Raw genomic sequence first — 18,568 nt, forward strand, 5'->3', positions numbered from 1 at the left:
CAAGTCGTTTCAAAGTGGAAGCTCATAGTTGTGTCTCCCAGATCTTTATCTGTGTCCTGCACTGGTCATGATACTGAATGGCACAAGGAAAACAAAATGGCAACTATCTTTCTGCTGGGAAAGGGGAACACAAGCCACTCCTGCACAGCTAAGACTGTGGTCTTGGGAAATGACCTCACCCTGCCCCTCTGGAGAAATCACACTTGTTTGCGCAATTGCTGCTTCTCACCAGTAAGGAGAGGTGCATTAATGCGGATAAAAGGCTTCCACAGGGATGTGAAAGCTGTTACACTTTACATGATTTCAAAGCTGGTCTAGAGACAACGACTTGCCATTCCCCTTCAAACTGAAGATTAATAGCAACTGTGTGCCCAAGAACTGTAACAGTAAGAGCATATTTGCTACTGGTGTTTTTTATTTTATTGCTGCAGACAATGACTTCAATTTGTGGTCAACAGACCTCTAAATTCCTTGACGACTTCTGGAACATCATAAAAAGAATCTATGAAGATCTAGCACAAGATATGTCTTCACTGGAAAGTTTTTGGGAGTCAACAAACCAAAACAAGTGAAGTTATAAACCATACTTCAGATTATAAATTGGTTGGCATTTCTGACACTGACAAAGACAATTACTTTTTTGGGGTGGGTGTTTTTAGTGAAGGGATAGAAATTCCTGGCTTTTGTTTTTCAGAGATAAAACTGAAATGTACCATGGACTACAGCCGGTTTTTCTCCTGGATTCACTTCTGATTTATTTATAGGAGGGCTTTCTACCTTTACCTGCAAATGTCACAACTGAGCTTGTGACTTTTATATAGTTTCTTGGTTTAATAACTATGGTAGGTACACAGCACAAGTTCTGCCTCTGCCCCTCTCCAAAAATAAACAAAACCTAATCACATCTAAAAACTAGTTTATATCTCACAGTTCATAGCAAATAGAAAAAGTTGGGCACAGATAACCCAATTTTCACCTGTTTCTGCTTACTGCATACACACTAACTCAATTTAGATTGATCTGCTAATGTTTGCAGACTTACTACAGTGGCACAAGGGTACTACATCCATTCAGCTTATTCTTAAAAAAGACAAACCAAGATGAAATGTTGCTCATACTCCTCTTTAATTTTATTTTAGCTCTTTGTTTATCTCTTCACTTCAAAGCGCTTCCAATATGAGGCACAGTTTCAGTGTGACAACTTTGTAAAATTAAAATAGAAAAAATGTGCCAGCATCAATCTGCTTTACATTGGAAAGCACAACAGCCTTGAGACAGAAATGACGACTTGTGAGAGTAAGCTATAATGAACCCAGAAGTGCTATCTGCAGTAGGGAAAATATATTAGACTGGAGGCTGAACACTCCTGAAACAATTTGTCCTCCTCAATAGGAGTCTCCTATTCCCCAGTTGCAGTGTACAGCCAAGTCTGACTCCAAAAGCAAGGGAAAATTATCAGTATGAATCCCTACAATTCTGTTGGCTAGCATTTCTTATTTGACTTAGAGCTAATCAAAGTCCAAATTAAAAAAAAAAAAAATAGCCCAGAATAAAGCTGAGACATCCCCCACATGTGACCTGTCACTGGCCTGGCAGCAGGAACCCCAAAGGGTGATGCCACCAGCCCAGGGGCAGGTACCCAGCCAGGGCACAGGCCCAGAAGGTGGGAGCTGGGGCTGGGCAGCAGCTGCACAGGTAACAAGAAAACACGTGAGGCTGAGCCAGCCTGTCTGTCCTAACCCCAGGCCTCTGCATCAACAGGGCAGGGGAGACAGCCCAGCACACAGGAGGACACCAAACCTGCCAGCTCCATCCCCAGCTCCCCAGTTCAAAAAAGCCCAAAGTCATGGCAGGACAAGCACACTAGTAAATAATGGTCCCAGTGAAAAAGGAGGCTACAGAGGGTCAAGGGGCTGATCCCAACAGTACCAGCCAAGATCCATGGCAGGTGTGCCCAGGTAGCCAGGCCCTTCTCAAATTTTAGTGTTGCTAGAAAATAAGTTTTACTCTCTAGGGAGCCGTATTGTCAGACCCTCCTTCGCACAGACATCCTTTCATTACCTGTGAACTGCAATATATTGATCTAGTTCCCATTCTTTCCACAACAATGTACCTGAGGCACAAATTCGGTTCTCTTAAAATACCTTCTTGGCAAAGGGCATCACATGAGTATATATGCTACATATGCATGTATAGAATTAGGGGGTAGCATTACTTTATATTGCTTTCCCAAAGACATGCTTTCATGCTAAAAAGAGCTTCCAGTAGGCTCTCCCAATAGGCAAAGACATTTTTCTGTCTTCTGCTTGAAAATTACTTTGTTTTCCTTAGAGAGCTAGTGAAAGCTATGAACTTGCTTTCCAACTTTAATGTGTACCTTTTAGCTTAATATCTGTTCATCAAAGAGCCTATATTATTTTAACTACTTTAAAAGAAAAATAAAACTGTTATAACCTGCACATATTACACCAAAGAGTATTTTCCCACTTGGTTTTTGCTGTCCAGACTGAAGAAAGTTGCCAACCAGCCCTGAATGTGCATGTTTGGTTGTTACAGAACAAAATACCCGCAGCAATGGAAGAGAAAGTTAGACCTGAAGTAATCCTACTTATGAAACAAATAATAAAGTAGTAGTTATGTGGTAGTCAACATCACATGAATATAGCATGATATGTAATAAATTCTAAATATTGAATGATTTCAAGAAAATTTAAATCACTATAAACCTAGAATCTGCATGTAGCTCCTCACCTTAACAGGAAACCAACACATCAAACACTAGAAGTCTGATTACTATAAAATTTTAACAGAACTAGCATCAATAATTTCATGTTTTAGACACTTGTGTAGTATTATAAATACATGTAATAGGCAGCAGATTAATTTCCCAAAAGTCTTATAATCTTTTGGCCTACTGCCAACATAATTTAAAAAAAAAAATTAGTTGTGAGTGCATGCATCTGGTTCTAATGAACCAACTTTACCTGTAAATATCAGTGTTTGTGTAACTGATGACATTAATATAATAAAGTTATCAACATGCCTCTCAAAACAGCCTTTTGAAAGTGACAACTACACACAAAGTAGACAATGAAAGGTAAAAAGGCAGCAAATCACAGCCAGGCATTAAGCAATTATCAGGTTCAGTGTTTTGTAAACTCAAGGATAGCTTTGTTATCACTAACATGGTAATCTCTAATCTTAGCAGTATCTTTCTGTTCTTCAAAGATGTTCAAGATGAATTAAAGGCAAAATTTATTGTTACTAGTACTTTAAAGAAGACAATTAATTTTTAAAAAAGGCACAAGCCACTACTCAATTTGTTCAGAAAAAAACCCCAACAAAAATCTTACAGGAACAACTGTTCCTATAATGCCTCTCTGGGGGGCATTTTTTTTCCCCTTATGATACTGCTCGGAATGTGTAACACTTTGAACTGGTAAATGTGGTTCTTAGGATCTGAATACATCTCAAGAACAACTGTGCCAAGTGAGACCACAGGTATGACCATCGTTGAACACCAGGCTGTCTCACAAACTATTATCCCTCACAGTACAGAGAAATAGTGACAACAATTTGCTCTTGCATCAACAGTTATTCTACAGTCTATCACTTCCTTTTAACTGAAGATTTGAATATTTACTACAGTGTTTATCTCTTAATTTTATTTATTTAAAGTTATTTCAGAGAAGCTATACTGCTGATATTATAAGAAAAGGTCACATTAGAGGCCAGAAACAAACATTGCAATTGCTGACAAAAATCAAGGGTGGGGTATTTGTTCAAAACCCTGAAGCTCACTGACTCACCCTTACTATTTTCATCCATATTCACACTGGTCTTAGTTTATTATTTCTGACTCCAACGTGTCAGAACACCTGCAACAGCAAAAGCACACAGTATACAGAAGCACTAAAATATTCCTCCCTTCATTTCAGTTGCCAATGTCAGAAACTGTTTCATAGGCATGGAGTAAAATCATGCTGCCATAAAAAAAAATCCAATGGAATGTGCAAGTTTCAAAGAGACCTATATTATTATTACAGCTCAAAAACCTGTAAATCCAGATTAGCTGAGACACCAGTTATGTAGAAGAACAAATCCCCAGAATAAAGCGTCTCCAACAAGTTGGGTAGTTTAGTGGCAAAGAGGCCTCACCTAACAGAATGAAACAGAACAAAAACGAAAGAAAACTCCAAAAACAAAAAGAAAATTTTCCGTCTCCTTAGAGTGTGAATAACCGTCAATCCTGTAAGAGAAACAAAGCCACACATCTAACTTTCAGAGAAACACAAATATTACCCAAACAAGAGTAGAACTTCATACGACAGTGCACTGCAAGGTGACATATTAAAAAATCCAAAATTAGTTTTTTCCTAATGTCACAGAAACACTTGTGTCTAGGTAAGTATCAAAGATCTCTGTCATTATTCCTAGTTGTCCATTAGATTGCTACATTTATGGGAAAAGTTAGCAGAAGGCATTTCAGTAGGACCCTGACTGAACCTATTTTATTTTAGCTAAATGTTTCTAGAGCTTGACAGTAAATTATATGCATGAGCCATGTTGACTGTCATCTTCCATTTTTGACTGTCAGACATGGAAGTAACTTGCTAATGTTTCACTCCAATTTCAGCACCATGAGCCTGTTGCATAAGCTGCCTGCTAAAAGCTGTTCCAGATGGAATGACAGTATTTTGTAGGACCCCAAAGATGTAGCTATAGAGATGAATATGTGTCAACAGCACTGACAGCATGACCTTTTTTCCCTTTTTTTGTCAATAGTTCTTATTTCCACCCTTTAATTTTTCCACATACCCTGTAAGACAGGCCACATAGAAAAACAAAGTGTTTCAGTCTCTTGGCCATCTTGGATCACCTACAATCTTATCTACCTGACTGCATACGGCAGAGGACAAGGCAGGAAAGCGTATAAACAATACGGTATTTTCAAAATCACAGCCAAGGCCCAAAATTCATTTTAAAGAGGAAAAAAACCCTACTCCCCTAATAACATAAGAACGATGAAGAGCTTTGATGATGATTTTCATTAGAGATACTTTCTTTAATGAATAGTCAGTAAAATACCAGTACTCCTCACATTGGAAACAACCTGTTAACAATGAGTAACAACTTCCACTGATTAAACCATTTTTACTGATAATTTATATACTATATTAACATCACAGCACATTCATTATTAGCTCCTATTACAATAAATCACAAAAAGTCTACTTATCCTGCTGAAATAAAAATATGTAAATTACACCCACTGCTCATTTTAAACAATACAGGTAAAACAATACAATTTTTCTGACACACAGACTGTGCAAGGAACACAAAGGGCACTTCTCCACACACATACACTGCCTTTGCACCCTCAAAAGAAGAAATTACCACAGGGCATTTCTGTCCTTTTTCAGATGAACAATTTAGTATTCTGACTAATATTTAATTTACATATTTTAGTTTTTCCTCTACAATATAAAATAATTTCTTTTTGACACAGAATGCCACGGCACACAGTACACGAAGGGGGAAAGAAGCAGTGCAGGGCTGGAAGGCAGCGGAGAGAATTGAGAAGGAATGGCTTTTGTTATTTCGACAGCCCTCAGCTCGCTGCATAGTTGGATTTATAATACGTTCCTTAAGAGCAGCAGTTTTCATGGTGTAAGAGTGCCACACAGCTCTGGTTCCTGCAGTGCTCACACCAACAACTTCAAAACTAACTCACTGCAGATGTCCCTATGATCATCTAATCAGACATCAAAAGCAATACACTGACAAGCTCCTGCGCTGATTAGAAGTGTTCTATATATGTTTCACAGCGTAAACAGACACACAGTAGTTGCTTCATAAATGGATTCACCCACATCAGAATTCCCTTTTAAAATATTCCAACTGTTTGGAACTTCCCAGCTGAATGACAGAAAATCCTTTTAAATCTCCCCAGATCTTCTGTTCAGTTCCACACTGCAGTATTTCAAGAGCAAGAGTTAAATAATTGATAGAAAAAATTTTAACAGAAAAAAGTAAATGCCTTGCAGATTTTAAAAATCTTGCTATTCTGAATGACAGCCTGAGACCACACCACATCAGGGAGGCAGTCCTGCCTTTACCCTCCAACACACATGGTAATATCCAAGATCTACTTCCAAATTTACTTTGATGTCTGATTATTATACGCCAACAAGCATGGATTTAAAGCTTTACAAGTGCACCAGCACTGCTAGCTCCTAAAAAATTACTGTGTTTCTACCAATATCTGGTTTCCTGCTCGGAGTCCACTTCTGCAACACTTAAAGAGGACCTATAAGAAAGAAGGGGACAGACTTTTTAGTAGAGCCTGATGTTATAGGACAAGGGGTAGATAATGGTTTTAAACTAAGAGAGCGTAGATTTAGGCTAGGTAAAAGAAAGGTGTTTTTACAAAGCAGGTAACAAAACACTGAAAAAGCCTGCCTGGAGAGGTGGGAGATGCCCTGCCACTGGAAACATTCAAGGTCAGGCTGGATGGGGCTCTGAGCAACCTGATCTAGTGGAAAATGTTCATGCTTACGGTAGGAGAGATGAAACCAGGTGACTTTTAAGGGTCTCTTCCAACCCAGTGTTGTGTCATTCTACCACATAACTGTGGGAGAATTTCATATTGAAATTCTAACACATACAAAAGAACCCAAAAGTAAAACTATCTGACTTCATCCAGTAAACATACTGGACAAAAGTTCTATCTTCCAAAATCAGACAGACAGTACAACCCTCACAGCAATGCAGTCTCTCCGATCAAGTCTTAGCAGAAATCTGCTGAATCAAGTTATAAACTCTATGGAATTATTCTGCCACTGTGCCAAGAAAGACCTTTTCTGCCCTGCCCTACTTTTAAATAGCATGATTAAATTAACTAATATTTCTGGGGTGTTTTTTTTTCCTAAAATACTCACACATTTTGTAAGAACTACTGATTATCTCATAGCCAAATCTGTAGTGTATCTTTATGCTTACGTATGTATATATATCTCATATAGAAATGGAACAAATCATGAAGCTGCATCCTTACACATGTGGACATTATGCTAATCCGCAGGCTGCTAATCAGGAAGGCTAATACACCACAAGCACAATTAACAGCCAGAAGAACCAGAGGAGGTTTTGACCCTTTTTAACAAGAGCTTGAAACATAAAAATGTTCTAATTATATTTCAACCTTATTCAAAATTGCAAATTACATGTCCACAATGCATAAAATACAGTCAATTTCAAGTCATATCTAGGCAAAAATTGAAACTGTATTGAGCCACTGGAGCTCCTCAATTGATCCAGGATCTCATTGTATCTTTAAAAATGGATAAATACAATTTAATCTGCCAGTCCTATTGATTAACTCCAAGATAACCTAAGTATTTGTCCAGAAAACATGTAACTATAAAAGAAAGTCATGCAGAAAATAGCATACAATAACAATCAGCAAGTTAACAAGAGGGGGTGAAACCCTAGTCCCACGAGAATTAATGTAAAAACAGGATCACAATCCTCTGCCTAAAACTCATGACAAATCAAGTCTTATGATGATAGAAGAAATCTGCCCCCGGGCAAAAGAGAAACAGAAGTAACAGCTCCAGAAACAAAAGTTCAGATATTATAACTATACATTAGCAATTACTAACTGAATCAACTGGACTTAGCAGAAGCAGAAAAATGTTTTCTGCTCCTTAACACCAAACCAACAGAGCCACACAGTTCAGACTTTCTGCCTTGCTGCATCTCATCCCTACCATGTTGTGCAGAAGAATCCAGTCAGGAACTTCTGAGTTGGTGAAGAAAATCCAAAACTGCAGCTCTGCTCAGTAAACTGGGGACAAGTGTTGAGCAACTGTTAAGTACCCCAAGAACTCTTGTTTCTTCTGGAAGGCTTCAACCATGTCAATCCCACTCCATGGCCTCAGAGGAGATCCCCAGATGAAGACTACATGCCCATTGCTAAACCCACTTTGTGAGGCCAGCCCATCTGCAGCCCGAAGGCAGCTGGACCAGCTCTTGGCCTTTGCCAGAGCAAAGCTATGGACACAGAACTTTTCAGAGAAGTAGAACAAATTCCTAGAATGGCTTGAGTGGGAAGGGGCCATAAAGATCACCTAGTCCCTACGCCCCTGATATAGGCAGGGACACCTTTCACTACACCAGGATGCTCTGAACCCATCCAACCTGGCCTTGAACACAGCCAGGGATGGGCATTCACCGTTTCTCTGGGCAACCTATGCCAGTGACTCACCACCCTCACCATAAAGAATTTCTTCCTCATATATGACCTAAATTTCCCCTCACAGTCTGCACACGTTAATAACTTGTCCTGTCACTACAGTTCCTGATGAAGAGTCCCTCTCCAGTTTCCTTGCAGGCCCCTTCAGATATTTCTATGAGGTCTCCACAAAACCTTCTCTTCTCCAAGCTGAACAGCCCCAACCTTCTCAGCCTGTATTCACAGGGGAGGTGCTCTAAGCTCCTTACTAACTTCATGGCCCCTTCCTCTGGACTCACTCCAACAGATCCATGTCTTTCCTGTACTGGAGACCCCATGGCTGGATGCAGCACTCCAGGTGGGGTCTCACCAGAATGGAGTAGGGAGGCAGAATCCCCTCCCTCAACCTCCTGGTCACAGTTTTTTTTGCAGCCCAGGGTTCAGGTGACTTTCAGGGCTTCAAGGGCACCTTGCTGGCACACGCTGAGTTTTTCATCAGCCATCACCCCTGCAGTCCTTCTCCGCAGGGCTGTTCTCAATCGCTTCTCTGCCCAACCCACAGGTGTGCATAAGTACATTAAACTAATTCTGTATCCCTGAAGTCCTCTCTGGATACCTAGGAAAGGAAGTTTTCATTCTCGAAAGCCTGGCCAGGGGTCTGTGATCCTAACTAAGCAGAAGAGCTAAAGAGTAGCTTTAATAAAGTAAAAAAATCATTAACAAATACTTTTTCTTCAATACAAACAAAGAACAAATTCTGATATGTGTTACCCCTATTTTTCCCTGATTACTGTCTCTAAATTTTTCAGTGGCAGCTATCACAATAAGAAAAGAGAGGTTTGGATGAAAAAAGAAACTCAAATTTTGTACCATCTGTTAAATGACTTCCAGTCTGAGGGAACAGATGCTGGACTTCACTATCAGTTTTTGATTGATCTAGAAGTATTTTGTTAATTGGGGCTAAAACTACAGCTAAGATGTGTGCGACAAAATAGGAAAGAATAGCTCAAATTCTCCTTAAACTACCTGGTCACTCAGAAAAGGTTTTGTTATTTTTGTAATCATCATATAGCATTAAAAAATTAGATCTTCCTTTGAATAAATGGGACAACATCTGAAAAACAGAACACATGCTCTGCTCGATGCCACAAATACTGTGAACAGCTCAAATGGTTTGTCATGTTCAACCAGTTCACCTGAATGGGATAACAAAATTCCCGCATATTTGCTGTCCTATTTCATGCATTACTCATTGTACAACTGAAATGCACTTTCCAGGAGGTAAATCAGCGTTGTCTTCAGAGAATCCCATGGTAGTCACCTCTCAAAAATCTGCTGAAGCATTGGTGCACCAGTGTAAGGCAGCATATGGGTGTTGCTACACAGAGCCCACTGCCAGTTCTACATGTACCAAACTCCAAAATGCCAGAAGTGCCAAAACAGCTCAGCTAATTATGAAAGTCAGTTTCAATTACAAAATAATGCCTAAGAATTGTGGCATAAGTACAGAGACTTAATTTTCACTACATGCACTGAAGAACGTTTCATCTAGTAATAGTTCTGGGTTTTCTAACTTACATGTGACTAAAGGAAGCAGTTTATTGCGAAAAAAGTCTGGTTTGTGGCAAAGGAAATTCAGTATTAGTTTTAAATTTTCAGCAGCAATGTAGAAAACAAATGAATTTTTTCTAAATAGTACTTTAACACTTGAAAGACTATAGCTGTTTTCAGAATGCAGTATTCAGTTATTTCTGCCATGTTTTTCCATTTGTCAGATATTGATTTTTCTGCATGTTTTAAAACAATCTGTACCTAATTTAACCTATGTTATTTAAGCTTTCTGTGTTTCCCAGAACATTATGCCAAAGCATATTTCAGTATGATTGATGATGAGAGTTTTAGAAATGGTACTGTTGAGAAAATAAGAGTTAGTATAACGTATTTTGCTGTAATAGATTTTTGCTTTCACAAAAAGAACACAGAATAACACCAAACCACAACTTTCAAATTTCTGGGCCTCCCCCTCCTCCACTTAAAATGATATATTAAAAAAAAGTCCTTCTCCGCCCCTGTTACTTGTCCAGCCTTGACTGTCACCCCTACAGCTGACAGAGGGATGCTCTGTATTCCAGCACAGAAAATTCCTTTAGGCCTAGAGGACTCTTTTGTACTAATGCAAGTCAGTGAAGCATGGTGAGGTTTTAACCTCCAAGTATTACTGCAATCCTCATGTAATGGCATAAAATGCACTTGTCACCACTAAAATTACATTAAAAAACCCAACTCAACAAAATGCTATTTTTTCCTTCTTGATGGTCTATAAAGCATTCAAAACACACCCTGGAATGAAACAGATTTCAGTTATTTTTCCACCTTTTTTTTTGCCATTTTCATGGTTATAAAATACCAGGGATCAGCATTACATACTGACATACTCACTTCATATGTTTCTCAGCTTTGCCAAGACTGTAAGATCTGCACTGTTAACAAAGAATTCTTCTTTGTACTTTAATTTATCAGACTCAGTATTTCATTAATATGTAAATGCTTGCAACAAACATCAAGAAAAACCTCTCAACTCAAACAGGTCTGACAAATGATGCAGAACTTTGACAAAGTTCAGCCCCTTGTAACATCATAATGTACTTGGACAGTCACTGAGATTTAAAAATGCACCACTTAGCAAATAATAGAAGCCCATGTAAAATAAGGTGCAGACAAAATACTTAGATGCACATGCATTTGACCATGCAAAGAAAAACAAAGAGCAGTCAACTAAAATCCTGTGTTGGCCTTCAGAATTACAGTGTTAGAGTGAGACTCACAGAACATCATTTGCATGCAAGTCAACTGACTGTGTATTTACTTCCTTTATTCACATGAACTTAACTGGAAGTTTGGTCTTAATTACACCTTCAGCTGAAAGGTTCCCACCTCCAGCATGTGCCACTGAACCCCAGCACTCTCCCCCAGCTCCCTAATGTGCCAACACAGCCATTTGTAAAACCTTGCTCTAAACTAGTTGTGATCTAGTCTGCAACATCCCTCCTGCACCACACAAGGACTCTGGGCTTCTGAGTGTGCTTTTGTTTTGGATAAACCAGCAATAGACTGTTTTGCACAGCTGGGGATAGGGAGTGAATTGCAACATAGTATAGAGAATCTAAAAGGGAAAAGGCATAAATATTACAAGCAAATGAAAGCAGCAGCATCATTGAAGCCAGCATTCATGTGGTCTAAAGAAGAATAGAACTAGACCCACCAGAGCTTTCTAGGCAAACACTAAAGAATAGCTTTATTCTGCTCGAGACACTTATGTGTCCCAGCTGACATTCAGAGATTCTAAAGAATTTCTTTGGTTTATAAGTAATGTAGGAACACTTTCCCCACACACAAAGCTTCAGGTCTTAAAACAGCGAGGTAGAACATGTGGCCCAAGTGTGACTAAGACAGCATCACTTTAAGAAGATTAAAGACAGTCTGCAAAAACACATGATTAAGAGTTATTGCATTTTCACTAATTGTGGCTTTGCAATGGAACTTGGTAATAATCTATTGAAAACAAATTTGTCCTCAAAAGGGAAGAGTCAGATAAAACAGAAAAGTGAGATAAAGAAGAGACCATGCAGGATAGTAGCAGGGTACCAAAAATGACAGAAATGCCATTAGAAAACAAGAGAAGTGAAAAAATGCTTGAGACCAAAGAAGCAATGGTAAACTGGACAATACTGAGCAAATAAAAAACTGCTGAAAGTTCAGTTCATACTCCAATGCCTTATGACACCATTGAGCTTTATGTAAATCTCTTATTAAAAAAACCTCCAGGACCATTGTTAATTGAATGCATCATCTAAAATAACTATTTTTCCAGATGAAAATTTTCTATTTTACAGAAAATAAGTATGATGCATTTTGTTATAGATCCGAATACATACATAGCTTATAAAACTACCATATACCAACAGATAAGAAAAGTTTAGGTCCTAAGGAAAAGGTGAGTTACGTGACACCTACTGCCACAACATGCTTGAGACCGTGGTCACTGGGATGAGAAGCACTTGGGAAGTCAGCAGGTGCGCCCAAAGCCGGATCACTGCTCCTCCGTACCAGAAGCGGTGTGCCTGTGAGACAAAATTGAATTCAAAGGTTCAGGGATGCTAAATTAGCACAAGGGAAAGCTTCATGTGGTTAAATAAGAGAAGTCTGCAGCACTTAAATATAAGCTTATCTGTGGCAATATTCATCTATTAAATTACTAGATTTGATAGGGTTGTACCATTTCGCATTTACTTAGCTAAAGAAATGACAACCTTTTTACGCACTGATGTAACAGACCTCCACCCATGAGCTACCTAAATTAGGTAAGAACTGCTGACAAACAGGAGAAAAAGGCACCTCCTCAGAAAAACAAATGACTAGTTGCATGTATCTGTGACCACAGGTACCATCAAGTGAGTGAAATTAAGATTATAGCTGTCAGTTATACTACCAGTTACAGTGGTTGGGGCTGATGGCAGCCATAATTATTAGATCTGTAAAGGAAGTTCGAACATAACAAGTTTTCTTGTTAGATGCTAACAAAGCTGGAGTGACTCTACCACATTCACTTTCAGCACAACTTTGTCAATACAGCTGGAATAAATACCAGCACCTGATGAGTGGCAAACAGAGAACCTAATGCTCTTAACCCTTCCTCATGGTGAGCAAGTTTTTATATGCAGGTAATCCCTTCCATGCTCACTTCTGCAGGAAACCAGTAGGAAAAGCAGAAGTAAGACTTAAATTTGTGTCCCGGTATTAAGGGAATGCTTAAACATCAGAAGGTGAGTATTGGTTTTTCTGCCAAATGATGATCATCTTTGTGCCAAGAGCTATGCACGTTATTACAAGGAGGTTGGGTAGAAAGGGATTGACCACCAAATTTTGTTTGATTTTCCAAAAGCGTCAATAGGTCAAAACAAACCACCCAAATATTCTTGTTCTTCACATGAAGCTGAAGGGAAATTTGGTTCTTCAGGCATATTTGTTTAGAGGGTGTATAAAAGCTAAATACAAGTTACTCCCTTCTTATAGCTTAAAATAAATTTTCTGTGTATGACTAAAGTTTCTGGTGGCCTGTATCCAATTTTTTGTCTCTCTTCAATACAACAGTTTGAAAACAGATGCTGAAACATTTTTGTGTGATTCAACACAATTTAGTCTCCAACTCCTTTTGACATAAACATGAACAATACAGAGAAACTATTGAAAACCCTTTGCACTAGTACTTTTATTTGTAGAACTTGCCCAACTCAATGAGCATACTGTTCCTTACATTCTTCAAAGCCATCATCCCAACCCCTTTCCTCTTTTCCAAGGGTGAGAAATCCACAGTAACTCCAAGAGGGTACAAAAAATTCCCCACAGTCAACTTAAGAAGTCAAAGATGGGAAGGGAGGGGGATGAGTGACCCCACATAAAAAGATAATTTAAGAGCAAGCTTATCCTCTCCCAAAGCCAACACTCTGAAACTAGATTTCTCCTTCTTTTTTGAGCTGTCTTCTACAACCAATTCCTCAGTTCTTCTTCATTCCTCTGGCTGAGAGAAAGACGAAGGCTCCCAACCCTGTGACTCCTGGGAGACAAGACCCCTGTTTGTTCCGGGGCCTTCCAGCAGCTACACAGCAGGTGAAAGGTCTCCTGTACCACACCACTTTAGCACTTCTGTCTCCTCTCTGTATTGACTGCTTCAAGATGTTTCTTACCACAGTCCTCATCCTCAGTTCTGAAGACCTCCTTTCACTTGCTTTTTGCCAGTGTTTTCCAAAGAAACTGAAAGAAAATTTACAACTGTCTAAACTTTGAAACAAAAGTCTGCAGGAACAACAGGATTATAGAGAATACCTTCTCCAGTCTGGGAAGATGGCCTTGCAGCTATTTTCTTTCTTTTTATTCCTGCAAATTTTTTCTTATTGCCATGAAGCAATGAAATTTATGGTGCTCATCTGGAATGCTTCCCTTCTTGCAGAAAAACAACTGGACGTTTTGGCTATTATATACAATGTTTTCTCTTTTCTCACAGTATGTTGTAAATTTTAGGGCCTTACAGATAATTTTTTTCTTGAAGAGAAAACCAGAGTCTGTTTTCTTCATTTTTTAAACGTATTTACAGACATGTAACATAATTTCTTGTACAGAAATATTACACGTCATAACATCTCTGTAAACAAGTCAGCTGTTGTCTTTAGCTAAGATTATACTAAACAGTCCCTCTGGCCCTTATTGTTTTACATGTGCACACCACAAAAATACAAAATAAACCTGTTATTAGCCAAAGATAAACAGAACCAAAATGTGCTTATTAATAGGAGAAAACCCACAGCAAAGAGGACGACTGGATGAAAGAGTGAGAAGAAGCTGTACTGCTCCTTCTTTGCAGGAGAATCCCTTATTCCCTTCCATGAGACAGCAATTCTCAGCAGCCCCCTGAGCTAACAAACTCTGCTCCATCTCCCCTCATCTCCTCTGCGGCTCGGGCTGTTCCCTGCCATAAGAACATGTTCCAGCCGCTCGCTGCATCTCCCACAGGCTCCTTTCTTTTTCCAGCCTTTCCCCACCTCCTCTGCATCGTACAGTCAGGTCTCCTGAAAGCAAGCACGCTCCCTTGCATTCCCAAAGAGAAACCTCCCCGCATCTCCTACCCCAGACCCAACCTGACTCAGGAGCTGGACCACGTCCACCATCCATACATACCTTGAATTCATTCATCCCCATCTTCCTCAGCCATGAACAAAATGAACTGAAAAACCATCAGCGATACCATTTATTACAGACGTGCTGTAGAAAATTACACGCATCTTCTTAGGAGATGCTGTCATCGTTTTCTTCTGTCAGGAAACGGAATGCTGCCTTTTTCCTTACAGCTTTCCTTTAGTCATGCTGTGTTTCCACGTTATTCTACTCACGCTCTTACATTTGTGCTGAACATTTATAACAACCAATGTAAGTTCAAACACAAAATCCATCTTTCCCTGAGTGATGAGAGAGAGAGAAACTCCTTCCTGCATACCAAGTTGATCATAGAAACACATTTTTTAATAAGCACTACTATTTTGTGCCAGAGTAGCACTTTGTACATTAAACTTGGGAACTCAGTTTTAAAAAACAGTTATCCTCATCTTGCAGCACTGCATCAGGAGTTCGCAGACAACAAAAACTGAAACACATGTCCAAAACTTTTTCTCATAATGACAGCCTTTAACCTCAATCACTTCAGGGTCTACATCCCATTCTTTAAAAATCTGCAGAGTACCATTTATTACGGTACCACAGCCCCTTCCAAGTGTCAGCCTTATTCACAACTCATACTCTTAGACAAAGCTGATGAGGATAAAGTCCCGTAGTTTTCCTTGCTTAAAGTCTATCACTTATTTTCAACCAATATAGAACAATCTCTTCTTTTTGCTAGCATCACCCTCAAAAATTAGTATCTACACAGACTCATGGTTAACAGTGTATTTTCCCTGAACTCTTATGTTTTGGAAATATTTTTTAAACTGCAAATATGGTTGAAACAAGCATATGGTAGAAACCACACTTAGATTTAAATTGGTTGCATTAGGGAAGAAAAAAAAAAGCCAGAAGAGAGATTTCTGCCATTTGTGTACAATTAAAAAGTGAAAACTTTCATCAACACAATGGCAGAAGAAGCATCTCCATACCAGATGTAACCTGATTGTCTTTGTTTTGCTAGTTATTTAAATTTCACCGAAAAGCTGTACGCAGACATTAACACATACCATGACCAGGGGTGTGCTCTGCCTTACTGAAGCCCTCTGGCAGTTCAAAAATCAGCGTCTGAGGTCAGGAGGGGCCTGACAAACTAGGAGTGATGTGTTCAAGAATACTGTGCAACTGCAGGTAAACAATGCAAGGTCTGGATTCCAGGACCTGAAAATGGTCAGGGGAACTTTGGAGCTCAAGCTGCCCCTGCTGGGGTCCCACTAAGCTCTGCAGCGTTTCCAGGCACTGAGTTCTGGCATCCGTTCAGGCCTACATTTAGACTGTTGAGTACCACTCCATTTGACCAATGTCACAAAACCAGTATTCCTATCCTTCCTTAATTTCACTCAATTGCACTAACACCTATTTGCTCAGGAAAGCACAGTCCATCTCCAGTCTGAAATCCCTTTATTCTTTGAGATTTAGGTTGTAGGTTGCCAAAAAATGCTGAAGACAAACAGACTTTATTACCCATGAGAATTTTTGGCAGGCTGAGCTATCTAGAATGCAGTCAAATCATGTAATAAAAATCGATTTCAGCAATGCTTTGGATACAAACACTCTCAGATGACTTTAAGGTAAGCTGACAAACCAAGGAACACAGGAAACACAAGCACAGGTGTATTGTTGTGCTACTGCATCACTGACAACTAATATTCTCTTAGGTTGGTTGGTTGGTTCATTTTTCTAGGTAGCAGGGAAGAATTATCCTAGAGCAGAACTAAAGATACACTGGGACAGAATAATGTAAGTGAGCAGAAAGAGATTTACAATAAATCACCTAGGCAGTTAAAGTCATAATTTAAAATTCTGCTCCTGAATATAAAAATGCTGACTATGATGAGAAAAGAGCTGTCCATCAAGCGTGTATCAAACTATCAGCTGCAGAAGGCCATACCAATGACAATTATTCTGCTGCTTGCTTCTAAATTACCCCTGCCTGGACAGACAGACAAATTATTTTCTTACCTGTAGGTGCCTCCAAATATTTTTTCAGAGCTCCTTCTGACTAAATCACAATATTTCAAGTCAGCTGAAACCCAATACCTAAATACTGTATATATACACACACAACTGTAAAATTGCACTTCTGCATGGACAATTCTTGGCTAGAAGAGCTCTGAACAGACACAAAACAAACAACTATCGAGAAGTCAAAACTTCTTTTAAACTGGTCTTGTCATGAAATAGGTCAGGCCCTGGAAACAAGGTTACAAGCAAGCTTTTAATTTATATTTAAATACATAAATGATTAATATATGTGCCTATTTTTCTCCTTTTTATCAGACAATTTTTCACTTTGACAGGCATACAGACCATTCTTCCTGTCGGCACTTTTTGAGAGCAATCAGTGTGTGTAAATTTGGTCACCCTCAGATATATTGCATACCACCACCTGATGCATCATGGAATGGTTCTGCCACGTACTTCAAATGGAGCTGACAGAGGCTTGTATGCTCTACCTTGTGATGCTACTGCAATTTCAGTACCATCACGGGGTAGAACATACAAATACTATCAATACAATTTCAAATCTACAGCTGTGCTTCCCCCCAAAGTGCACAGTGCACTTCTTAAATTCCCATGGATAGAAGATTAATGAACTAGGATGGTATAACAGTTAAGACAATTGACTTTAATCTACAAACAGGTGAGAAGCCAGTTACAGCAAGAGCTGTCTTTTACACATTGACCCAGCACAAAGTACTTCCCTCTCCCTCCAAATGAGGTGTAATTTTTCTTACAAAGTAAAATAAAAAAGCAATGGCCTACAAGTAAAACTTGTAGGAATGGCTTTAAACAGATACTGTTTTGGGGTGATATTTTCCAGTGCCAGTTATTTCAAAAAAAATCTTTTCTCTGGTTGCATGTGCTATGATGTATTAAGTCGAGTTTCAGTTATGAAGCACAAGAACTGTCCTCTCAGTTTTTATGACCAGAATGGAATTTCTTTGGTGCTAACAGGGCCTAATGAAACGACTATGGAACATTTATATTTACAGCTTTTGTAGTTTCAAAGACTAACATGTAAGAATCACCTACACACATGATTTCAATCATAAAAATCCTGTTTTCAGGACCAAAATCCACATCCATACACTAAGAAGTTAATAATTTCTCAAAGCACTAGGATATATCCATCTACAGAGGATGGATAATGCTGGTACTTTCTTCCCATTTAAACGTTTTTCTCAAAAGAGCTTCCAGAAGGACAGGGCTTGAGTTTTGATCTTAACCAGATATTCTTTTCTTGCACTTAATGTCCCAACACATGCCAGATACAGAGTAATACAGGATCTTCTCACCTCTATCAACACATTGCTCCTATTTTCAGCCCTTCATCAGGCACAGAGAGCACCCACACTTACTGGAGTCCAGGGAATGCCATGACTCTGCTCCAAAGGATCCTGGCTATGGGTACCACACATGGAAGAGTCTGGATAGAGGGGAAGGAGCTACAACAGAATCCTGGAGCAAGGATAATCAGCTCACAACAGGCAGCTGTGATTTTTTTTTTCTTTCTTTCCCCTCCAACTCAAACTCAAGCAAAATATGCAACTCCGGACTGAT

The 18,568-nt window shown here is 39.2% G+C and overlaps 1 protein-coding gene across 2 annotated transcripts in view; it reads right to left on the bottom strand.

The window, feature by feature from the left end:
• Positions 1 to 18,568, bottom strand: part of PARD3B (par-3 family cell polarity regulator beta) — a 393,257-nt gene that overhangs the window by 246,322 nt on the left and 128,367 nt on the right. For both annotated transcript variants that reach the window (XM_066189749.1, XM_066189748.1), the window contains exon 4: positions 12,251 to 12,357. In XM_066189749.1, the coding sequence (XP_066045846.1) occupies positions 12,251 to 12,357 (107 nt within the window). The remainder of the gene's footprint in view (positions 1 to 12,250; positions 12,358 to 18,568) is intronic.

This window comes from Chamaea fasciata, unplaced genomic scaffold (assembly GCF_029207755.1).
Source record: "Chamaea fasciata isolate MVZ Bird 193981 ecotype frontalis unplaced genomic scaffold, bChaFas1.0.hap1 SCAF_8, whole genome shotgun sequence".
Classification (NCBI taxonomy): domain Eukaryota; kingdom Metazoa; phylum Chordata; class Aves; order Passeriformes; family Sylviidae; genus Chamaea; species Chamaea fasciata.